Below are 23,406 nucleotides of genomic sequence, written 5' to 3'. Positions count from 1 at the left end.
TTGTTTTCATCTCCTTGTAGCACTCGGGTGTCTGTGATGTATGGATCTATTCACGGTCCAGAGGATGGAAAGAGTGTTTTTTGTTTTTGCTTCTTTGTCCAGTGGCACCGTAAGCGCTGCAGCCAGCCACAGCTGAGCAGCTGGGCTCAGAAAAGTTTATCTTGGGTTTGTGGAGCCCAGATTTTGGACAAAACAAAAACCCCTGATCTTGCCAGAAAAGCCCATCTGGCACAAGGTCGTGGTGGAACCTCGGCTTTCGTCACTGCCTCGCTGCGTTCGGATCCCATCCCGTTGAACACCCTAAACCCCTCAACTTCACCATCCTCCTCCGCCAACTTGTCAGGGGCCCCTGACGTCACCCGCCCAGTGACGTCACGCCGGGCCCACCCTCCCTTCCCACGCGTTCAGCCCACCTCTCCCGCGGAGGGGGTGCGGGTAGGAGAGACAGCCCTCGTGGCCAATCGGAAGCGCGCGGCGCCGGACCACGACCAATAGAAAGCACCGCTCCATGCGGACCCCGCCTCCCGCGCTTCCGCCCGTTGAAGCCTCCGTGCGGGAGCAACCCGGGGAAGCCGCCGGGCGCCCAGCAGCTCTCGCGAGGCGGCGGGTCACGTGAGGCGGGCTGGGCCAATCGGCGTGCGGGCGGCGGAGGTGGCCGCGGTTCCCGCCAAATACGAGCAGCGGCGGCCGCGGCGGCAGCAGCAGCGGCGGGGCCGGGAGCGCGGGAGGCCGAGCAGCGCCGCCGCAGCACGGGGAGCCGGCCGCCCGCGCCATGCTGGAGCAGCCCGAGTGCCGAGCCGCCGGAGCCGCCCGAGGTGCGCGGGGCCCGCGCGCGCGGCTGCGGGGTGGGAGGGCGCGCGCCGACGCGGCGGTTGGACCGGGAGGGCAGCTTCCCTCGTCCCGGCCTGGAACCCGGCCCGATCGCAGCCCTGGGGGCCGCCGCCGCCGCCGCCCTATTCTTTTTTTTTGGGGGGGTGTTTGGGGGACCGAGAAGGGGTGTGTTTTGGGGGTGGTGTGGGGGTCCTTCCTGGTGACCCCTGGGGTGGGGGGCCCGGGAGTTCCTATAGGGAAGGGATAAAGGATCGTTTTTTGTAGGTTACCCAGTGCTTTTCTTTAGCGGGGTGAGGGGGTGTCCCTGTGCACACCTCCAACAGCCGCTTGGAGGGTTAGAGCAGGTGGGTAAACTGAGGCCAAAGGCCGCAGGGGTGCAGGGGTGCAGCGGGAGGACGACCAGCAGCGCCACATTCGCCTTGGCGGTCAGGGCAAGGCCAGAGAAGAGGAGGCCCGGGCTGGTGGCCATGGCCAGGGAGCTGCGACGTCCCCCGCCCTGCACACACACACCCCTCCGTGGTGGTGACACAAGATGCTTTATATATTTATCTTTTTGGTGCCTGAGTCCTACAAGGGGACGGGGCACCCCCCAGAAAGTGAGGAAAGCGAACAATGGACCAAGAGCCGCCACCTGCCTGGCGGGTCTTCCTCTCCCACTGTGTGCCCAGCAGGTGCCCATCTGTGTGTCGTGCAGTCAGGAGTCCTCTGCTGTCACTTGGGGCTGTCCTGCTGCTCCTCGTAGGTAGGGGGGTCCTACAGACCGCTGGACGCCACAGCACCCACACTCCCCCCGATCCCACGTGCGGAGCTGTGACAACCCCAGGGTCCTCCCAGACGGACACCCTGTTCTCCCTGCCACCCCCATTGCTGGGAGCTACCATGCCCGGGCATGGGGCTGGCATGAGGTTGTGATGTTTTTCTGTAGTCAAGCATCCAACCACCTAAAGTGAAGGGCTGGGCATTTAAAAATGTCCACCAGCCTCTGTGGCCACTGCTATCCAAAGAGAATTGGTTTCCCTTTTTTTGTAAGGTATTTATTAAATCTATTTCCCTCCCCAAGGCAGCAGGTTCCCAAAGTAAGGTCCCCGCCCCCCCCATGGCAGACAGTTTCATAGGTGTGTGAGCTCCTAAACTTGAACCAAGCTGTTGTAAGGCTATTTAATCAAGGACCTGGGTTACAGTTACGTGGCTTGAGATTATTCTGTTGGGGGGGATAGAGAGTGAGAGAGTGACAATGACCATCGTTCATTGGATGTGGTCGGTCACTTGCCTGCCTGTGTGCCAAGCTCAAAAGTCCCCCTGGCACCTGGCCCAGCCCTGACCGTGGTGGGCATGTCACATGGAGGGTGAACCAGCAGGTGGATGAACTCTCTCACTCTCCCCCACCCCTCCTGCGTCTGTCATTTTGCTTTTTAAATACAAAAGAAAAATGTGTGTGGGCACCCGGGGCGGGATGGGCAGTGGCTCTTGGGGAGGCTGGGGGCGGTGAGCTGCTGATGGGGTCATGCCTGCGTCTGTTGAGTCTTCCTCTGACCTGCTTCTGTTTCTGCAGCCATGGACTGCAAAGGCCGACCTGGGCCAATTCCAGTTAAGAAGTTGATACAAGGTAATTCATTTCCTGTGTCGCAGTCAGCAGGGAGCTTGTAGACTTAGCCCAGACAAGCCTCATTCCTGGATGTGTATAACTGAGAGGTGCGGTTACAAGCATGGATCTTCCATCCACCGATTCTCTCCTCAGATGGCCGGATGGCCGCCGAGAGGCCAGGCGAGGTGGAAGCTGGGAACCCGCATGTGGGTCTCCCTGGTGGGTGGCGAGGCCTCTGAGCTTGGTCTGCCACCTCTCGGGGTACCTAGGAGTGGGGTGATGGAGTCGTGTCCCTGGGGTATCGGCAGCACAGTACCACAGACCCATCCCCCCAAATTAGCCTGTTGGGAAGTTACAGAACGAACCAGTGACTCCAACGTCAAACTCCAGTCTCACTTACCTCGGCCAGGTCTGTGATTTCTCAGCACATAGAGTAGCTCAGTGCTGGCCAGGGAGGACCATGCTGACCAGCAGGCACAGTTTGGCTAACGAGGACGCCCCCTCCTGTTGCAGCCCGCCTGCCGTTCAAACGCCTGAATCTGACCCCCAAGAAGGGCGAGGACGCAACTGATACGCCAGGAGCCCCAGCGAGCACAGTGCGGACAAAAGGCCACCATCTGGAAATATCCCTGGACAACGTGGAAAATGACTGTGGTGTGGCTCCTGGGGTGGACCTCAGGCCAAAGCTGCTGAACGGGGAGGGGCCGCTGGGCCAGCGGCGGGGGAACTGGGGCCAGAACGTGGTGGCCACCAGCACTGTCATCATAGACCTGACTGAGGACCCCAGCAGCCACAGCCCACCCTGCCCCCAAGCAGCCATTACGGGCGCCACCTCCCCCGGGCCAGAAGAAAATGGCGTTGGAGTCAGAGAGCAGCAGGGGCTGCCCGAAGCCATTCCGAAGGTCAAGGCCGACCTGGTGTCGCCCAAAGAGACCCTTGTCGATGCTCCTTGCGACCCAGAGCAGGTGGGCATCATTTCACAGGACGGTGAGGCCTTGAGCTGCCCCGACCTGCCGCCAGCACCGGGCAGCCCCACGGAGTGCCCCACACAGGCCCAGGACAGTTGGCGTGAAGCCGAGGGCATCCTGTTCCGAGGGAAGGTGCCCATGGTGGTACTGCAGGACATCCTGGCTGTGCCAGCTGCCCCGAGTCGGGAGTGTGAGAGCGACCTGCCTGAGTCAGGCCCCGAGGAAGACTCTGGCCTCAGCCACTCGTCCCCCAGCTCATCCTCGCCCGGCAGCTCACCTGAAGGTCAGCCGGCCCCCAAGAAGCGTCGCAGCCGGACTAGCCTCTCTCCCAGCTCCACTCCTGCTGACAAGGTAAGTATCCAAGTTAGGTCCCAGGACATGGGCCTGGCCATGTCGGGGCCCGTGGTCCGGCGCTGGATGGATGGAACAGGGTCCCTGCGTCCTGCTGGCCCTGGCTGCACACTCCTTACGGAGCCCCCAGGGTTATGCCTTTCCATCTCTACGGGCCCCATAGGGGTGCAGGGAATGCCAGACAACAGGAGGATGACATGGGGCGAATCCCAGAGCCACTTGGGGTCCCCATAGAGCCCATCCATGCAACCTCTCCTGAGGGCCAGGCGGTGGCCCAGGTATGTGGGGTCCTGTGACAGCTGCCTTTGGTCCAGCACAGGGAAGGTGTCTCGGTCACTCTGCCTTTCAAAGTGATAAATCTTTTTTATTTAAAAGATTTTTTTTTTTTAATATTTATTGGAAAAGCAGATTCATAGAAGTTAAAACAGAGAAAGATCTTCCATCTGCGGTTCACTCCTCAGCCAGCCAGAATGGCTTCAACTGAACCGATCTGAAGCCAGGAGCCTCTTCCGGGTCCCCTACGCAGGTGCAGGGTCCCATGCCTTCGGGCCGTCCTCCACTGCTTTCCCAGGCCACAAGCAGGGAGCTGGATGGGAAGTGGAGCAGCCGGGACACGAACCTGTGTCCATGTGGGATCTGGCACATACAAGACCAGGCGACTACATGGGGCCCTCTCTCAATTTCGTAAAAATTGGTTACGTATTTGAAAGGCAGACTTATAAAGAGAACAAGGTCTTCTGTTCCCTGGCTGACTGCACGGATGGCCAGCAGCGGGGGCTGGGCCAGAGCCCGGAGCTCCATCCGGGTCTCACACGTGTGGGTGCGTCATCCAAGCACTAGGGTGCATCAGCAGGGAGCCGGATGGGAAGTGGAGCAGCTCATAGGCGATGCCAGGACCACAGCCGTGCCCCTGGATGAAGGCTGCCAGTAGGTGCCCACTTCTGTACCACTAAAGGGCAGCCTGGCACAGAACCCCAATGCCAAGGCCCAGGACTTGCCACCTTGGGATCTGAACTTGTCCTGTTTTCCACAACTCACGTGGGGCTGTTTTTGGTTACCGTGGAAACGGGGTGCTAGGAGGGAGTGGCCCATTCCCCCCACCACGCTTCCCCCACCATCACTGTGGTGCTTTGCCTGAAGCTTACTCTGTGAGCTGGTGTCTGACATGGCAGTCTGAGCGCGTGTTCTCGCTGTGGGAGCCGCCCCTCCGTGGGTGGAACAATTCTGTGCCCACTGCCTCTGGTGGGCGGGACTGGACTGCTCCTGCTTTCCCCTGGGTCAGCTGGCACACGTGCGTGGTAACAGATAGCCGAGTGAGGACACTCAGGTGGGGAGCTGCCCGTGACAGCCTTGGCCTTGCCTCGCTCACAGGGACACGCGCAGCCGCGTTGGGTGCGGCCCTCTCCGCCCCTCCCCTCCGCTCTGCTCCTTGGGTGCCTGGGGTCCAGACCCCAAGTTTGATAGTTGAGGTGGCTCCCTTGCTGGGTTCCCGGTGGGTAGAAAGTGCCGGCATGGCATGACCACGTGGAACCCCTGCGTCAGCCAGACGGGATGGTGCAATGGCTCAACTGGCTAATCCTGCACCTACAAACACTGGCATCCCAAAAGGACACTGGTTCTAAACCCGGCACCCCAGCTCCCTGCCTGTGGCCTGGGAAAGCAGTGGAGGACGGCCCAAAGCCTTGGGACCCTGCACCCACGTGGGAGACCCAGAAGAGGCTCCTGGCTGTGGTTATCTCAACTCTGTGGTGGTCACTGGAGGAGTGAACCAGCAGATGGAGGGTCTCTGTCTTTCCTCCTGTACTCTTCCAATCAAAATAAGTATTTAAAGATTTATTTAAACATTTATTTCTATTCGACAGTCAGATATATAGAGAGGAGGAGAGACAGAGGAAGATCTTCCGTATGATGATTCACTCCCCAAATGACCACAACAGCCGGTGCTGTGCCGATCCAAAGCCAGGAGCCAGGAGCTTCCTCTGGGTCTCCCATGTGGGTGCAGGGTCCCAAGGCTTTGGGCCGTCCTCCACTGCTTTCCCATGCCACAGGCAGGGAGCTGGATGGGAAGTGGAGCAGCCGGGATTAGAACTGGTGCCCATACAGAATCCTGGCGTGTTCAAGGTGAGGACTTTAGCTACTAGACTACCACGCCGGGCCCAAGTATTTATTTATTTGCTTGTTTTTAAAAAGTTTGTTTTACTTATTTGAAAGAGTTAGAGTTAAAAACTGCTGGTTCACTCCCCAAATGGCCGCCTGGGTGTGGGCTGGGCCAGGCAGCAGCCAGGAGCCAGGAGCTCCGTCCGGCTCTTCCAAACACTTGGGCCATCACTGCTGTCTTCCCAGGCACACAGGCAGGGAGCTGGAACCCAAGTGGAGCAGCAGAGGGATGCGGCCACTTCCATGGTTGCTATGGAAGCCCTGGGTGTTGGGGTGACACAGCTGGGCACTATGCACACCACCGTGGCACCGCCTGGAGCAGGAAGGACTTGAACTGGCATTCCGTGTGGGATGCTGGCGATTTCAAAAGTGACCCTCGGGGGCTCTCTGGGGGAGCTTCTGGATTGCTATGAAGGGGGAACCCAGGCTGGACAGGGTTTCCCGTTGCCTGGTCCTGCCCGTGGGACTCCACCCTCCGGTGGGGTGGGGGCGGGGAGGATGGCACCAGTCCCAGTTAACCAGAAGTGTCTCACTCCAGGTCAGCAAGAAACTCATGCGAGAGAAGAACAGGCTGAGGCTACAACGAGTAAGCACTGCCCACCCCCCGACACCCACACCCCCTGGATACGGGGTTCCCCACTCCACTCTGGCCTCCCTAGCCACTCTCAGGGTCCAGCACGTGGTCTGTTAGGAGGTGTTGCTGGACAAGCTGGCTCCTTTACTGTCACCTCATCACCGCTAGCCATTGGGCTGGTACAGCCCTGGGGCTGCTCGTCTCTGTTAATACCTGTTTCTTCAGATTCTGAGAAAGGTACTTGAGATTTTTATTGAACATTGATTTGAGGGGCCGGCACATTGGCTCGGGTGGCTACCCCTCCACCTCCAAGTGCCCACATCCCACTTTGGTGCCAGTTCTTATCCTGGCAGCCCCACTTCCCATCCTGCTCCCTGCTTGTGGCCTGGGAAAGCAGTGGAGGACGGCCCAAAGCCTTGGGACCCTGCACCCATGTGGGAGACCCAGAAGAGGCTCCTGGCTCCTGGCTTTGGATCGGCTCAGCTCCAGCTGTTGTGGCCACTTGGGAAGTGAACCAGTGGATGAAAGAAGATCTTCCTCTCTGTCTCTCCTTCTCTCTGTAAATATGCCTTTCCAATAAAAAGAAATCAATTAAAAAGAAAAAGTTTGAAATTCAGAAGGAATTAAAGGCAAGACAGAGAGATCTTTGATCTAGTGGTTCACTCCGCAGTTGCCTCCTCGGCCAGAGCTGGGCTGAGCCGAAGCCAGAAACTGGGAGCTCCTCCAGGTCTTTCGCATAGCAGCAAGTGGCCAAGCATTGAGCCATCTCCCAGGTGCATCAGCAGGGAGCTGCCTTGGAAGTGGAGCAGCCAGGATTCAAACCAGTGCTCTTAGGAGATGCTACCCCTTCAGAAAAAAGGTCTTCAAAAAAAAAAAAAGCACTATTTTTCTCTTTTCTGTTCTGTGATTCCTTAGGGATTCCCCACTGTCACAGACATACACTGCTGGTCCTTCCACTTCAAAAGAAAACCAGGGCTGCCCATCAGGCTGTGAGGCTTGGGAGTGGGGAGGTGCCCTGGGCAGGGGCTGCCCACCGAGCCGTGCCCGATTGTCTCCCAGGACAAGGAGCTGCTCCGGGAGGAGAGGGCGAGGCTGCGTGAGGAGGCGCGGCAAGCCAAGGCCGAGGCGAGGCGGCGGAAGGAGCAGCAGAAGGAGCTGAAGGAGAAGGAGCGGAGGGAGAAGCGGGAGAAGGACGAGAAGGAGAAGGCGGAGAAGCAGCGGCTCAAGGAGGAGCGGCGCAAGGAACGGCAGGAGGCGCTCGAGTGAGGACCCCCGGGGTACCCTGCCCCTGCCCTGGGACCCCCTGCTGGCCCCTGTCCCCTGGGACGCCCTGCTGGCCCCGGCCCCCGGGACCCCCTGCTGGCCCTGACCTGCCCCTGGGACGCCCTCCCGGCCCCGGCCCCTGGGACCCCCTCCTGGCCCCGGCCCCTGCCTCAGCTGTCCCGGACACCCAGCATTCCCACCCTTCCACGAGTTCTCACCTTGCCCCAGGTTTGTCATCTGCAACTGCTGGTCGACATTTCTTTGTGCTTTCGTGTTTTCCTCCCAAGACAAGTTCAAAGGGGGAAAAAATCCATTTTTTCCCGATACTTATTAGAAAGGCAGAGAGAGAGCTTGTGTTTGCTGATTTGCTCCCCAGCGTCCGCCATGGCCAGGGCTAGCTAGAGCCAGCCAAAGCTGGGCGTCCTGGGGGCGGCTGGGAGCTTGGCTGGAACTGGTTAAAAGCTACGTAGTAGCCTGTAGTCGGCATGAAAAGAAGCCCCATTCATTGCATGTAGAATAAAATATTCCTGGGACCGAGCCGTGTGGTGGTAGAGTGGTGAAAGCTGCTGTCTGCAACCCCAACTGCTCCACTTCCCATCCAGCTCCAGCTCCCAGCTCAGGCCCCCGCCACCCAGGGTGTCCTGGTCATGCAGAGGCTGACCCAGTGGGTGGCAGGTCTCTCTCCCTCTCTCTTTCTCCAGCTCTTCTCTCTAAACATGGACACTTCCTGTTTGCTGACAGTAACACACTCTGGTGACCACTGGTGCCAAGGCCAAGGGTGGCTGAGCTGTTGGTTTGCTTCCCACAGGGCCAAGCTGGAGGAGAAAAGGAAAAAGGAAGAGGAGAAACGGTTACGAGAAGAAGAGAAGGTAGAGGTGCCCAGGCCCTCGCCGTGTCCACCCGAGAGGCGCGGGGGTCCGGCACGGGGACCTCGGTCTCCACTGGGCTGTCGGTGCTGGCCCAGGCCTGGCTGCTTCCCTGCTGGGATCCCCGGGGTCAGGGCAGCTCACGCACCACCTTCACCTCTGCCCCTCGCCGCCCTCTCTCCCTGGCAGCGCATCAAAGCTGAGAAGGCCGAGATTACCAGATTCTTTCAGAAGCCAAAGACACCCCAGGCCCCCAAGGTGAGTGGGCCGCGTGGACGGCGGGAGGCAGCTGTGTGTGTCACGGGCTCATCCGTGACTGCAGCAGGGTCACCGAATTCTGCTGCCCGCTTTGGGGTCAGCCCGCAGCCCGGCATCCCCGACCTTCCCTGCCCTCCTGCACTCCTCCTCCAGTGGCCTTCTGGGTGTTTGAGTTGTAACCTGGGGACTTTGCACCCACACTTGGGCCCTCCCATGCCAGCCCACGGGGCACTCGCCTGCTGTTCGTTGGTCTTTTATGTATCTGTCTTTTCATTCAGTGGCCCAAGGCTAGTTATATTCCGATTATATGAGGTGAATTGTTTTCTTAATAGATTGTTACTTGAAAGGCAAAAGCCACTGAGAGCTTCCCTCGGCTGGCTTCGCTCCTCAGATGGCTGCACCAGAGCCAGGAGCTCCCATCCGGGTCTCCCACGTGCCTACCGGGGCCCGAGCAGCTTTCCCAGACCCTTGGCAAAGAGCTAGGTGGGAAGTGCAGCCAGCTGGGTCGCAGACCGCAGGCGTGCCTGTGCAGGCCAGCGCTGCAGGTGGACACTGTAGCTGCCGTGCCACCACACCTTGGCCCATCTGAGAGACTCTCAGGCCTGGTTCACGTCCTGTGCTCACGTCACACTTGCCCAGCAGGCTCGGTTCCCCCTTGGCTTGCCCCCCGCCTTCGTTGTCTCTGCTGTGACTTGCAGAGCAGGCGTGCCTAGCCCGCGGCCACTGGAGCCAGCCCCCTCGTCCCTTGCAGACCCTGGCCGGCTCCTGTGGGAAGTTCGCCCCCTTCGAGATCAAGGAGCACATGGCATTGGCGCCCCGCTGCCGTGCCACCTTCAACCAGGACCTGAGCCAGCGCTTCGACCAGCTGCTCCGTGAGCAGAACGGCGACCTCTCCTTCCTGCGCGAGCTCAAAGGCCGGCGGCCCCTCCGCTCCGGGCCCACCAGGGTCAGCACGGGCCTTTTTAACAGGTGACAGCCCAGGACATGGCCAGAGGGGAAGGAGTGGGTCCCCTGGGGCCCCATGTCCACGTTCACCCGCCCAGCGCATCCTACACTGTCCTCCCGTCTTGGCCCCAGCACCGCACCTGCCGTCAGCTGGGTCCTGTGCCAGCCTGAGCTTGGGTCTGTGTCGCCCTCTCCAGGGATGTGGTCATTGTGGGCAGCAGCAGCGCAGACGGGGTGCCCGAGAGGCGGAAGTTCGGCCGCATGAAACTCCTGCAGTTCTGTGAGAACCACCGGCCGGCCTACTGGGGCACGTGGAACAAGAGGACGCGTGTCATCCGCCCGCGGGACCCCTGGGCCCGAGACTGGGTGAGGGCGGCCCTGCCGGCCCCACACCCTTTTGTGTGTCTCTCCCTCTCTCCCCATCTCCTCTCCCCATCTCCTCTCCCTCCATCCTTCTCTCCCTGTCTGACGGTCACACTTGCGTATTTCTCCTTCAGACGCTGCTGGACTACGAGGTGGACAGTGACGAGGAGTGGGAGGAGGAGGAGCCTGGGGAGTCGCTGTCCCACAGCGAGGGGGTGAGCACAGGGGCCCGGGCGGGCCTCCCCAAAACTTGCCTGCAGTCGGCCCCCACCGATCGCCGTGCGCTCCTGGGCGCAGCCTGCCCCGAGCCCATGGAGGGACATGCTCCTTGTCCCTGCCTGCCTTAAGCTGCTTTCTCTCTCCCTCAAGGATGACGACGATGACCTGGGAGAGGATGAAGATGAGGACGATGGGTTCTTTGTGCCCCATGGATACCTGTCTGAGGATGAGGGTGTGACAGAGGTGAGGGGGGAAGGGGCAGGCTTGGAGGGTACTGTTTGGGCTGCACCTCGGGACTCCCAGCTATGCCCCCATCTGCTGGGTGCCATTATCGGGGCAATAAAGTGACTGGACTGGGAGATGGGGTGCAGAGCCCTTACCCACCCTGTGTGCTTCGTGCCCGGCAGGAGTGCACGGACCCCGAGAACCACAAGGTGCGGCAGAAGCTCAAGGCGAAGGAGTGGGACGAGTTCCTGGCCAAGGGCAAGCGTTTCCGCGTGCTGCAGCCCGTGACCATCGGCTGCGTGTGGGCGGCCGAGGCCGATGGCTGCGCGGGCGCTGAGCTCAAGGTGCTGCAGCAGTTCGCAGCCTGCTTCCTGGACACCGCGCCCGCCGAGGAGGAGCAGACCCCGAAGGCCTCCAAGCGGGAGAAGAGAGACCAGCAGAGTGAGTGGGCATGGGTGGGCATTGGGGTGTGGGACTCCCAGAAACCCTCACAGATGGGCACAATGTGAACCCCACTGACCTTGAATGGGGGCACAGCCCTGACTATAGCACCCCCTAAGGGGCACTGTGGACCAAGCCACCAGCCAAGAGGCGGGCCTGCTGGGTTACGTCCCTGGCCGTGCCACACAGGCTGGCTCGGGGGGGCCAGGCAACTGGATACTTAAAACATGCAGTGGTCGTGCCCACAGCTGGCTGGATCCCGAGCCTTGGGAGTGGGTGGGGCCCCGTGGGTGCGGGTGCGTATCCATCTCACCGTGTCCCCCACACCCCCTCAGTCCTGGCCCAGCTGCTGCCACTGCTCCATGGCAACGTGAATGGTAGCAAGGTCATCATCCGTGAGTTCCAGGAGTGCTGCCGCCGGGGGCTGCTCGGCCAGGACGCCAGCGGCAGCCCCCCGAGCCCAACCCGCCCGCGCCCCCAGACACCCACGGCCGCCGAGGACTCCGCCGTGCCCTCCAAGGCCAGGCTCAAGCGGCTCATCTCGGAGAACTCCGTGTACGAGAAGAGGCCCGACTTCCGCATGTGCTGGTACGTGCACCCACAGGTGCTGAGGAGCTTCGACCGGGAGCAGCTGCCCGTGCCCTGCCGCTGGAGCTACGTCACCGCCGTGCCCTCTGCCCCCCGAGAGGACAGTGGGGGTGTGCCGCCCGCCCCAGGGCCCACCCAAGGGACGCCTGTCCCGCTCAAGAGGAAGTCAGCCGGCAGCATGTGCATCACCCAGTTCATGAAGAAGCGCAGGCACGACGGACAGGTGAGCACCCCGGGACCCGCATCGCAGGGACCCGCATCGCAGGGACCCCCACCCCGGGACCCCCACCCAGGGACCCGTATCGCAGGGGCGCCTGCCATCCCTGTGGGGGACCCAGATGCTGTGCCAGGCACCGAGCGAGGCAGCCCCTGGCGCCTTTGGGCATGTGTGGCCAGCGTCCACTCTCTGTCCTTACCGACCCGTGGCCCTAGGGGGCCTGACCTCCCCCCACACACAGCAGCTCAGGGTTCCTATTGGAATTGAGGATGCAGACCCACTCACCTATTCAGCATTGTCATGGCACCTACAAGGAAGAGAGCTCACAGCTCTCAGCCAGCTCACAGTCAAGGCGGGTCTGGTTCAAGGCTCCAGCACCCTGGCACGGCAGCTCTAAGGAATCCGCAGTGGGCATGGGTGGCAGGAGCAACTCACTCCTCTCTCCAGGACAAACTTGGGATCCCAGGGGGCCACTGTCCCCCCCACCACCAGGCAGGTGTCCCTGGTGAAGTCATGAGCCGCCACAGACAGCTCCTAGCAAGGGGGAGCTCATCCTTGTGCCACCTGCCTGGGTCGTGAGGCGCAGGAAGCCCAGGATTTGCCCAGGAAGAACTGTGGCCTGGCACATGCCCACCACACTGGCAGGCAGGGGGCCAGAACCCATGGGCAAAGCTGACCCTTACGGCCCGTTCCCCAGAGGACAAGGAGTGCCCTGTGCTGGCCTGGGGCCCCTTCCTGCACCTGGCCACGGCAACAAGGGCTCCGTGAGGATGAGGTGGCGGGGTGGCCAGCAGGCTGTAGACCCTGCTTCTGCAAGCCCTCTGCCCTTTTTCCCAGCCCACGCGTGGCTGTACACGCACCCAAGCAGGAGGGGTGCTGTTGACCACCCAGGCCAGTAGCTCAAGAGCAGCCGGGGACATGAGCTCCGCAGAGCTGCACGGGATGCCCCTGGGGTGGCTGGAGACTCTGTCCCCACAGGGAGGGAAGGGACACTCCCTGGGAGCCTCCCTACATGGCCTACTCGCCGCAGCCACACCCACATCACCTGCAGGTCGGGGCTGCGGACATGGACGGCTTCCAGGCGGACACGGAGGAGGAAGAGGACGACGATGGGGACTGCATGATTGTGGAGGTCCCGGATGCTGCGGGTGAGAGGGGCTCCTGATCCCGGGGGGGGGGTGCTGGCAGTGGCCCCCGGCCAAGGAGCCTGTGGACACAGCAGGCCAAAAGACCACGCCCTCCTCACCTTCCAGGGGTCCCGTGTGGAACCACTGCCGGGGCAGGGGGCGCCGTGGGGATGGACGCTGCCGAGAGCGCCCTGCCCGCCGGCCTGCTCAGCGCCTCGTGAGCGCCCAGCCCGCACCCAGCCATCAGCGACTGGCGTCAGATACTTGAAGGCCCTGCCGACTCCTGTGTAAAGAGCACTTTGTCCTGCTTCGTGGACCTCCCCGGGGTCTGGAAAGTTCTATATAGGATGCTTGATTAGTCTGTCCAACACTTGTACAAATCCCCAACCCTCCCTCTGAAGCGCGTGTTAATCTGCCCTCTGGTAAAGCATTACTGAAAAGTGGTGAGCGGCTTGCGAGCCCCGCCAGATCGAATGCTTGTCAATGAATTGAAGCCCGGAGCCTGTGGCAACCCCTGGGCCACCAGGACATGTATAAACCACTTCCCTGGCTCCAGCCATGTGCCTGTCTGTTTTCCATCCAGGAGGAAAAAGTGAGGGGTGGGGGCCTCATCTGAAAGGGGTAGTCACTTCTGGAGCCCTCCCCCACCTGGGCTCCCATGTCCCCCCTGACAAGCCCAGAGCAGCTGGGATTTGGGGGCTTTCTATGTCACAACCCGCCCCCGCCCCAATCTTGTGACCCAGTGTCACGGTGTCACACGGCAGCCAGCAGCTTGGAAGGCCAAGTTGCCAGAAGGAAGGCGGGTGGGGGCTGTGCAGGCCTGAGGTACTGTGGGAATGTTTGCCCAGGAGACCCCTCTCGGGTGTGGGGCCAGCATGGCAGGGGACACTCCCAACCCTGGCCTCCTGCATAGGCATGAATTCAAGTCCCAGCTGCCCCGCTGGGGGTCTCATACACACGCACATACACTGACATGGGAGTGGGCCAGCAGATCCAAGGTCTGTGTCCCTCTCTGTAACTCCAGCGTTCCAATAAATGAATAAATCTTGGGGAAAAAAATCTAGGTTTGAGTCTGCCCGTCACCGTGGGGCAAGAGCTGGGGGACTGACTGCACAGGGTGGAGGGCCCCGGATGTAGGCCCTGTGAGCTGGGGGCCTGCCAGGCCTCTATCTCCCCAAGTTCCTGGGAAAACTGCCCCATCACTCTCCTGTTCGTGTCCTTTGCTGGGTCCACTGACAGTTCACGGAGTTAGGACACACACAGGGCCAAGGTCACAAAAAGCCAGCCGTGAGGCTGTAACAGCCTACAAGGCAGCTGAGCAGGGTGGTGGCCATGTCAGACTGAGGTCCACACAGACCACGTTCCAACGTCCTATTTATTCAGGCTCCAGGTGGGAGTTCGGGATCCGTGACTCACCCACGGCACAGGGCCGGCCCCTAACTGCCTGCGCGGCCCAGGCTCCCTGCCTGCCGGGATGGTCAGTGAAAAGCTGCTGGAGAGGATTGGGCTCGGTGCTGCCTCCTGGCCGCAGCCTCCCTGGGACCACAGATGGGTTGGTGGCACCTGCAGGGCTCTGCAGAGGTGGAGGGACTGGGCGCGGGATGGAGGCTGAGGCTGACTGCTTGCCCCTCACAAGAGCCGCTCCATGCTTGCCAGGAGCTCAGCCTTGAGCACGGAGGCCTGGGGCTCGGCCCCCGCGGCCCTGAGGTCCTCCAGCACAGCAGGGTCCCAGGAGAAGGTCAGGAGCGCCGAGGGCACCTGTGGGTCGGGAGGGGGGTCACCTCACTGTGGAACCCAGCAAGGCCCCACCCCTCAGGACTAGACTCAGGCCACAGCACTGCTAGAAGCAGGCAGCCCACCGGGGGCCCCCACACCTGTCCAGCCCCACGCCAGGACCCCGCCCCCTCTCTCCCGTGGGCACTCACCAGCCCACACTCGTTCAAGGCCAGGTTCTCCTCCTCGGACAGCTTCTGCCCTCCCGAGGCCAACAGCTCAAAGGGCAGCCAGTCGTTCTCCAGGGCCTCTCGAACAAAGGCGAACAGTGCCGCCAGCCGCTCCCGTGCGTAGAAGGTCCCTGGGGAGTCACCCCGTCAGGGCCAACCAACTCATGGGGCTCACACATAGACCCCTAGACTTTGGCCCCACCCGGGCTCACACAGAACCCCAGACCCCGGCCCGGCCCTGAGTTCCAGGCTGCCCCCCACCAGCCACCCGAGGCCCACCCTGCAGCAGGCAGCCGTCGGGGAGGCGCACGCGCAGCAGCGTGAACGTGTATTTGCGCAGCTCCCGCTGCTCCTCCTTCTCCCGCATGGCTTTGGTCCGCAGCATGCTCAGCCGCTCCACCGCATCCGACCTGGGAGGGGATGGGAGTCGGGGTTCAAGGCCGGGGGGTGCCCCTGCGTGCCCTGCCCCGCCTCGGGCACCTCCCCGCGCCCGCCCCCTCCTGCTCACCGGAGCTTCTGCTCGCGTTTGATTTCTTCGGCCGTGAGGTTGAAGAAGTCCGCGGGCAGGTCGAACTGGGAGGCCAGGGGTGAGGGCCGGAAGACACGGCGCTGCCGGTGCAGTGTGGCCCGCACGGGCTCGGCTGCCAGCAGCTGCGCCTTGTGCCTCTCGAGGCTCTGGGGCTGCGCCAGCGCCGCCTCACTCAGCACGTAGAACTCTTCCTGGGCCTCTGTGACAGGCACAGCAGCCATGTGGGGAGAGGCCCCGGTCGGGTCCTCCGACCCCGTGTGTCCCCTGCGCCTCACCCAGCCCCAACTCCTCCTTCCTCTTGGCCCTACCTTGGTCGGGGACTGGGAGCAGTTTCTTCTGGAACCCGATGGCTTCAAAAAATTCGTGGGTCCCTTCCAGGCAGTTGATGCGCTCCTGGGAGAGAACGGGAGGTCTCACGGGGCCCTGACCCTCGGCCAGTTCCAGCGCCAACCAGAGAGGGGCTGCACATCCCAGCAGCGGCCACCGGGGGCCAGGGCGCCCACAGGCCGCCCACGGGGCGGAGGAGGTGGAGGCGGAAGTAGCCAGAGATTGCTGGGGGTGTGGTCCCCAAAGCTGGGGCAGGAGCAGGGGCTGTGCCTCCAGCTGTGCGGGCAGTAGGGGGGTGGTCCAGACCCCCGGCCTGCACAGGAGCTGCTGTGAGGCGGGGACGGTGCGGCTCGACTGGGCTCTTCCCAGGGAAGGGGGCCCGTGCGCAGCCCGTGTGCCCAGTCGGGGCCAGCGGGGCCGTGCCCACCCCAGATCCTGGGTGGGCGGCCTCACCTGGAACACCTTGTTGTGCAGCTTGATCTTGCGGTACTTCTCCTCTTCTGGGTGTAAATGGATGTTGTCCAAGTACCTGGGGGTAGGGGAGCGGACAGGCGCTCTGGGGGCCTGGCAGTAAGATGGGGAGGTCCTGGGGCGGGGGCTTGGTGCAGCGGATCAAACACCTGCCCCCTGCCATCAGTGCTAGGCTCAGGGCCCAGCTCCCTGCTCATGTACACCCTCACCAGTAGCAGGTGGCGGCTGGAGTGCTTGGCTCCCCTGTCACCCACGTGGGAGAAAGACCCGGACGGAATTTCTGAGCCCGCCTTCAGCCTGGCACAGCCCTGACTGTTGTAGGAATGAAACAGTAAATGGGAAAACTTTCCTTTGCCTTTTTAAATTTTTTTTTCCTCCCAAAATTTGAAAGAAAGGGCGGGGGAGAGAGGCAAAGAGCTTCCATCCTCTGGTTCATTCGGTAAATGGTTGCAAAGGCCAGAGCTGAGCCGATCTGAAGTCCGGAGACCAGGAGCTTCCCCCAGGGTCTCCCACGCAGGTGCAGGGTCCCAAGGCTTTGGGCCGTCCTCCACTGCCTTCCCAGGCCACAGGCAGGGAGCTGGATGGGAAACGGAGCAGCTAGGACATGAATAGCACTCATAGGCTGGTAACATAAGCGGTGGCTTTACCTGCTATGCCACATGCTAGCCTGTAGCTTAAGCTTTTCAAAAGGCACAAGCCATTTGGAAATCAGCTCTGGGACGGCCTGCAGGGCCCATGGGAAGGATCCTTGCTGTGCCCGGCCCTGCTGCCCCTCCTGTCCTCACAAACTGCAGCCCCTGGGGGGCCATACAAAAGGCAGAGTGAGGGCCTAGGGCTGGCAGGTGCTCCCAGGTCAGGTGACACTGTGCTCTCAGACCCTGGCTCCTGGAGGGCAGGGCTGGGCACCCTTCTGACACCCCTTAAATTCCTTCAGGATGAGATGGGTGCACTGAGCGTCCCAGCCCCTGTGCCAAGGCCTCCCAGCGCAGCATCACTCCAGTCCTCACTCCTCTGTAGGGAGGCTGGAGGGGGTGATTGATGATGGCCTGGCAGTGGGGGTGCAGGGCCCGTGGACGGGGAGCCACTCACTTGGCGATGGTGTCCACGCCCAGCTTCACCCGCTCCCGGTCTTTGTTGAACGTGTGTATCTTCATGATGGACGCGGCGACTGGGTCTGTGGAGAAGTGCTGGGGCGGGGCAGGGGGGGACAGGTGGGAGGCGGTTCGTTTTCCCACGGGGGAAAGGCAGTGATGATGCTCTGCAGCTGGGGCAGACCCACGCGTGTGGACACGGACATGCCTGGCACTGGTGAGCAAGAAGGTGCCTGTGGGGATTGAGACTGCAAAAGCTTGGGGAGGAAACGGAACCCCAGAACCCAGCTGAAGGGCCTGCAGGGGGAGCTCTAGAAGGAATGAACCCATAGGTCCACTGGGGAGGGCCCAGATGGAACCATGTGGGTCTCCGGGCAGGCGAGACCACGGGTCTGCTGCCCTGGGCCTCTGCCCACGCGATGGCCTGGGCTCGCACCAGAGGCCACACCCTGCAGTGGCCCTCAGATCATCAAGGCTGAGCTAACATGGGCCCCTCTGCTTCAGAAAGTGACCTGCCTCTGATACTACAGAATAGCTAAAAGGTGACACACAGGGTCTCCTGGGCAGGTTCCCTAAGCCACAGAACGCAAACCAGTGGGACCTCAACAACAGGACGCTCAACTCCCCCTGCGGGGGCCTAGGGGAACACAAGGTGGGGTGTGTGGGCAACAACCCTGGGCAGAAGGACTAACCACACACACACACACACAGCCAGGCAGACACCCACGCATGCCCATGCACACACACGGCACCTGCTGTATGCTCACTTGGGGAAGGGATGACTGGGCAGGTGGGAGCCACGTGGCCATCCTACCCACGTGAGCGACACTGGCTCGGGGGTTGTGTCCTGTGTTCCGCATGGGGCTGTCGCCCCTGGGGGAGGTTGGCGCCCTGTGCCCACGCAGGCTTCCAGGGCTGGCAAGGGGCCCCGCGGCTCACCGAGACAATGGCTTCCCTGATGCCAGCCTCCCGCTGCTCCCTGCTCAGGGTGGCCCCCGTGAGTGGGCAGGTGAAGAACACGCCGGGGACGGCCAGGGGCCCCGAGCCTTCTTCCTGGACCTCGGGCATCTGTGGAGAGACGGTGCCTGCCTGAGCCAGGCCTGCGGGCAGAGGCCACCCTGAGCCACAGACCCAAGCGGGCTCTTATGGCTGGCTCCCCTTCTGCAGGCCACTCCCCTTCAGCCGCTCCCTCCTCCAACGGGGGGTCCTCAGGGAAGGGGCACCCCCCTGCAGCAGTTGCCACCTGACTGTGGCCAGTCAGCAGCATGGGACCCTGGTTAAGTCCCGACCTTTCTCTCTCTGTTTCTCTTTCCATACACTTCTCAGGGCAGCTGTTTAGGCGTTGTACCCGGGACACCCTTTTGACCAGGCACCATTTTCCAGCCCGTCTACTCCAAGGAGGCCTCCCGGACTGCACCACCTCGGCATCCACCCGCGTGGGCAGGAGAAGGGGCAGTGTGTAGAGGCGTTTCGCACCTGGCCCTGGACCAGGCGAAGGCTGCTTGCTTCACCCCCTCACAACCTCGGTTTGAAACAAGAACTGCATGACCTCGTGGAGCAAGCCCTGAGCCACTGAAGAGTAAGTCCAGTTTCAGGGCTGGGCTGGCCCTTCCCAGCTGCCCCAGACACAGGTGACAGTTCCAGGGGTCTGCCCTGGCTTGCAGAGCCCTTCACGCGGTCAGTCCGCCTTCGCAGGCTGCTGCGTAACTGACGCCAGTGGAGGGTCTTACCGTGTTACTCCCTGGGGTCTCAGGGCTCCCAGGGAGGGTGACCTCGGCTTGCAGCTCCTTCCTCACTGGCAGATGAAACAAGCAAAGGGAAGAGGTGAATGGTGAGGCTGGGCAGCAAGCACCATGCCCCGGCTTCCCTGCAGTCCAGGTCCGCACACCCGAGGCCGGGTGCCCCCCAGCTCACCCAGGTTCCGGATGGCGTCCTGCGACGTGGGGCCCCGGGCCTTGGGCTGCTTCTGCTCCAGCCGGGCCAGGGCAGCGGCGGCCGCCATCTGCACCTCATCGGTGGGTCCCTGGCGCGGCTGCCTCACAGCCAGCTGGTCACGCTTCTCTCGGGGGGCCTTCTCCCTGGACAGTGATGAGGGGAGGGGGCACGCATGTGACTGGCTTTTCCCACCATAAGGCCGGACACCTGCTCCTGCCTCTCTCTCACACACACACCCTCAAACCTGCCAGGGTGGGCCGGGACCCCATGGCCACCACAGTGCCCTGACACGGGGGTGGGGAACCACCCCCCCGGGGTCCTCACAGCCTCCATCAGTAAGATGGGCCCACAGTCCTTTTCCATCCCACCCCACAGCTTGCACAATGCATGCAAGGCCCTGCCCCCAGCTTGGCCATCCCCTCGTGCCTCAGCCCTCCCTGCACCCCAACGTCCCCCCTTCCCCTCTATCAGTTTACCTCAGCTCCAGCCGGTCCTGCAACTCCAGATGCTCCACCTCCCACACTCCATTGACCTCCCCAGATTGTCCCATCCCACAGAACCCCAAAACCCAACCCTCTGCCTCACCTGCCCCCACCTGCACCCCCACATCTCTCCCCTCCCCAACTCCAGCTCACTTCGGCTTAGCCCCCTGAGATCGTCCCCTCCCACAGAACCCCAAAGCCCGAACCTCCGCCTCACCTACCCCCACCTGCACCCCCACATCTCTCCCCTCCCCAACTCCAGCTCACTTCGGCTCCGGGCCGCCCCCCCACCACGCTCCACCCCCCCATCGTCCTATCCCACGGAACCCCAAGTCCCGCCCCTCGGGCCAGGCTCCCCCACCCCTGCCTAGGCCCGGCTCGGCCCCGCCCCCATGCTCCGGGGCGGCCCTCTGCTCTCGGGGCGACCCCTCTCGACCACCACCCTCAGCCCCCCAAACACAAACACGGGGTGCCCCGCGATGCCGTCCACCCCCGCACCTACCCCACGGGGTCTGTGAGCTTCTGGCCGGGCCCCGCGCTCTTGAACTTGATGTCAGCTTTGATCTCCTGGAAGAATTTCTTCATGTTGGTTGTCTTTTTTTGGGGGGGGGGCCGGCGGCGGGGGGGGCCGCGGCGGGCGGGGGAGGGGGCGCAGGCCCGGGCAGGGAGGGGCCGACGGGCGACAGCCACCGGAAAAAAAATACCAGGCGGCGCCGGAAGTCCCGCCCTCACGCCCCCACCCCCGCGCGCGCGCACACACACGTGCACGCACACACGCACTCACGTGACAATCGATCCGCTTACCCCGTGGCGGCCTCTCTGAACGCCGCCAGCCGCGTCTCGGTGGTGCTTCCGGCCTCTGTTGCCATGGCGACGAGCGCGGTTGCCGTGGCGACGAGGGCGCGTTTCCCGCTCCCGATGGCGATGGCGCCTCCGCGAATCTCCTCATCGCCTTCACTGAACTCGGCGCTTTCTCCAAGCGGGTGAAACCGGATGATCCCCGAAGAGAAGGCGCTCAGAAGTTCCCTTTACGTCATAAAATCCCCACGCAACGTGCAGGGGGACCCCCTTGTCGGCCACGGTGGGCGTCCCCGGTGTTGGCCATGGTGGGCGTCCCCACGTGTCCCAGGGAAGCCTGTGGAAAAGGTTCTGTGAGCTGTGGAGCCTTGAGGGGCACGTAGGCCCGCAAGCGAAGGAGAAGGGAACAGAGAGGCATCCAACCAGAAGCAGCTGTGGGGTACCCCTGCACCCCAAAGTCGGCCTGGGCTTGTGGGCAACAGGCACAGGTGGAAAAAGCTGGCTCCGAAGTGGGGCACCCCCAAAACAAATCTCCAAACGGACTCACACCCAGCAGGCACTGCTGTCACCGGCTTCGCCCCAAACCCACGTTAGTAATTCTCAGGGGGTACCATAATGGCGTGATATGTGTGATATTAGGTTTTTATTAACCTCAGATGCACTTTGAGGTATTTGGGGGTGAGTTTACATCAGAGATGCACTATATAAGATGGTCCAGATGGGCCTGGTGGGGTAGCCTAGTGCCTTAACTCCTTGCCTCTCATGCACTGGAATACCAAATGGGCACCGGTTCTAATCCTGGCAGCCCCACTTCCCATCCAGCTCCCTGCTTGTGGCCTGGGAAAGCAGTCGAGGACGGCGCAGAGCCTTGGGACCCTGCACCGGTGTGGGAGACCCTGAAGAGGTTCCTGGTTCCCGGCTTCGGATCGGCAAGCACCGGCCTGTTGCGGCTCACTTGGGGAGTGAATCATTGGACGGAAGATCTTCCTCTCTGTCTCTCCTCCTCTCTGTATATCTGACTTTGTAATAAGGTAAATAAATTGTTAAAAAAATATTATTGTCTTATCTAATAAAGTTGCTTATTCTTTCTACAAGAATTGATATTTCTTCTAAAGATTTTATTGCAAAGTCAGAAATACAGAGAGTAGGAGAGACAGAGAGGAAGATCCTCCATCTGATGATTCACTCTGCAAGTGGCCACAACGGCAGGAGCTGAGCTGATCCAGTCAGGAACCAGGAGCCTCCTCTAGGTCTCCCACGCGGGTGCAGGGTCCCAAGGCTCTGGGCCGTCCTCCACTGCTTTCCCAGGCCACAAGCAGGGAGCTGGATGGGAAGTGGGGCAGCCAGGACCCGAACCAGCGCACATATGGGAACCTGGCACTTGCAGGGGAGATTAGCCTGTTAAGCCACAGCTTGAGCACTTTCTGTTTTTGTTTGTTTCCCCAGATGCTGGGAAGCTCAGCCGGGTCTGGGCAGGGAGCTTTTGCAGTCTGCTGTGGCTGAAGGTCATGGGGACTCACACGGCATGGGCAGGGCCTTGACGGTGGGGCCAGCAGCAGGGACATTTTTATCTCTGCATGCTCAGGGTGAGGGGTTGAGCCTGACCAGCACCGGGTTTGGTCCCCGTCTCTCTGCATCAGTTGAGGGCTTACCGTGCTTGCCTCCTCTGCTAGCTTGACCTGTGGAGCAAACAAATGTGCCTTTGGATATGAATGTAAGACGGGCAACACAGGGCCAGCATGGTGGGGCCGCAGGTCAACCCGCACCTTGCAGGGCGCACCCCCTGCCTTACAGCACCTGTTGAGCCCTGAAGATTTTGCGTTTGATCTAGCTCGCTCACCACCAAGATGCCCGGGAAGGCATGCCGACCAAGGTACAGCATCTGAGGTCTCAACAGCAACTGGCCGCAACAGCCGGAGCTGGGCCACTCTGATTAAGGACAAAAGTAGGATCCAGTACAGTAGCCTAGTGCCATAAGTCCTTGCCTTGCATGGGCCGGGATCCCACATGGGTGCTGCTTCTAATCCCGGCTGCTCCACTTCCCATCCAGCTCCCTGTCTGTGACCTGGGGAAGCAGTGGAGGACGGCCCAAAGCCTTGGGACCCTGCACCCACGTGAGAGACCCTGGGGGAAGCTCCTGGCTCCTGATCAGCTCAGCTCAGGCCATTGTGGCCACTTGGGGAGTAAATCAGCAGACGGGAAGATCTTCCTGTCTCCCGTCCTGGCCGTATACTTGATTTTGCAATGAAATAAATCTTGAAAAAATAATGCATGAACACCTTCATTGACTGATGGTTGAGTGTGAGTTTTTTGGGGTGGGGAGGGAGGAGCTGACATCGCTCTGGCCGGTGATCCAGGTTGTCCGCAGAAGGGACTCATTTCATTTTCATAAACGCACAACAACAACAACAACAAGGAGTGTTTTGGGGACATCTTGCAGCTGTTGATCCTAAGTGCTCCGCCAGCCCCGCCCCTCGCTCTAGGTCCCGCCCCCGCGAGCTCCTAATGGTTCATCGCTGTTTTGAGTTGCAGCCGCTCCTCTCCGATTAACCAATGACCAGGCGCCTCCTAAGCACCGCCTCCCAACCCGTGATAGCCAATGTCCGCTTCCCTGTCTGCGGACCTCATCCAATGGCATGCAAGCCTTTCCTAAAGCCCCTCTTCCACGGTGATGGTGGGGGCCTGCGTCCCATATCCCGCCCTCTCCGCCGATTGGTTCAACTTTACCTCAAGGAACCAATCGCGAACTTCCTCCTTGAAGCCCCTCCTCCCACGGCGCCCTACGTCCCGCCTCCCGCTCCTCACCTCTCCCTCCTCCCACCTCTCCCCTTTCACCTCCGCTAACCTCCGCC

The 23,406-nt window shown here is 61.6% G+C and overlaps 2 protein-coding genes across 2 annotated transcripts; one reads left to right on the top strand and one right to left on the bottom strand.

The window, feature by feature from the left end:
• The first annotated feature begins 683 nt into the window (after positions 1-683).
• Positions 684-13,379, top strand: CHAF1A (chromatin assembly factor 1 subunit A). Its single transcript, XM_058657632.1, has 15 exons — positions 684-815; positions 2,384-2,437; positions 2,930-3,735; positions 6,431-6,478; positions 7,526-7,728; positions 8,538-8,598; positions 8,785-8,853; positions 9,605-9,822; positions 9,996-10,164; positions 10,296-10,376; positions 10,531-10,623; positions 10,788-11,046; positions 11,382-11,857; positions 12,903-12,999; positions 13,105-13,379. Exons 1-15 carry the CDS (start codon positions 773-775, stop codon positions 13,197-13,199), a joined length of 2,772 nt encoding a protein of 923 aa, XP_058513615.1. The 5' UTR covers positions 684-772; the 3' UTR covers positions 13,200-13,379.
• A 1,172-nt stretch (positions 13,380-14,551) lies between these two features.
• Positions 14,552-20,412, bottom strand: UBXN6 (UBX domain protein 6). The gene is made up of 11 exons (XM_004595623.3): positions 20,259-20,412; positions 19,254-19,417; positions 19,070-19,134; positions 18,279-18,407; positions 17,338-17,435; positions 16,231-16,306; positions 15,759-15,843; positions 15,430-15,649; positions 15,201-15,331; positions 14,904-15,052; positions 14,552-14,736 (listed from the first exon to the last, which is right to left on the bottom strand). Exons 1-11 carry the CDS (start codon positions 20,339-20,341, stop codon positions 14,608-14,610), a joined length of 1,329 nt encoding a protein of 442 aa, XP_004595680.2. The 5' UTR covers positions 20,342-20,412; the 3' UTR covers positions 14,552-14,607.
• Positions 20,413-23,406: the final 2,994 nt, after the last annotated feature.

This window comes from Ochotona princeps, chromosome 33 (assembly GCF_030435755.1).
Source record: "Ochotona princeps isolate mOchPri1 chromosome 33, mOchPri1.hap1, whole genome shotgun sequence".
Lineage (NCBI taxonomy): Eukaryota > Metazoa > Chordata > Mammalia > Lagomorpha > Ochotonidae > Ochotona > Ochotona princeps.
The sequence above is the reverse complement of the archived record's forward strand: the minus strand, read 5'-3'. Positions and strand labels throughout refer to the sequence as shown.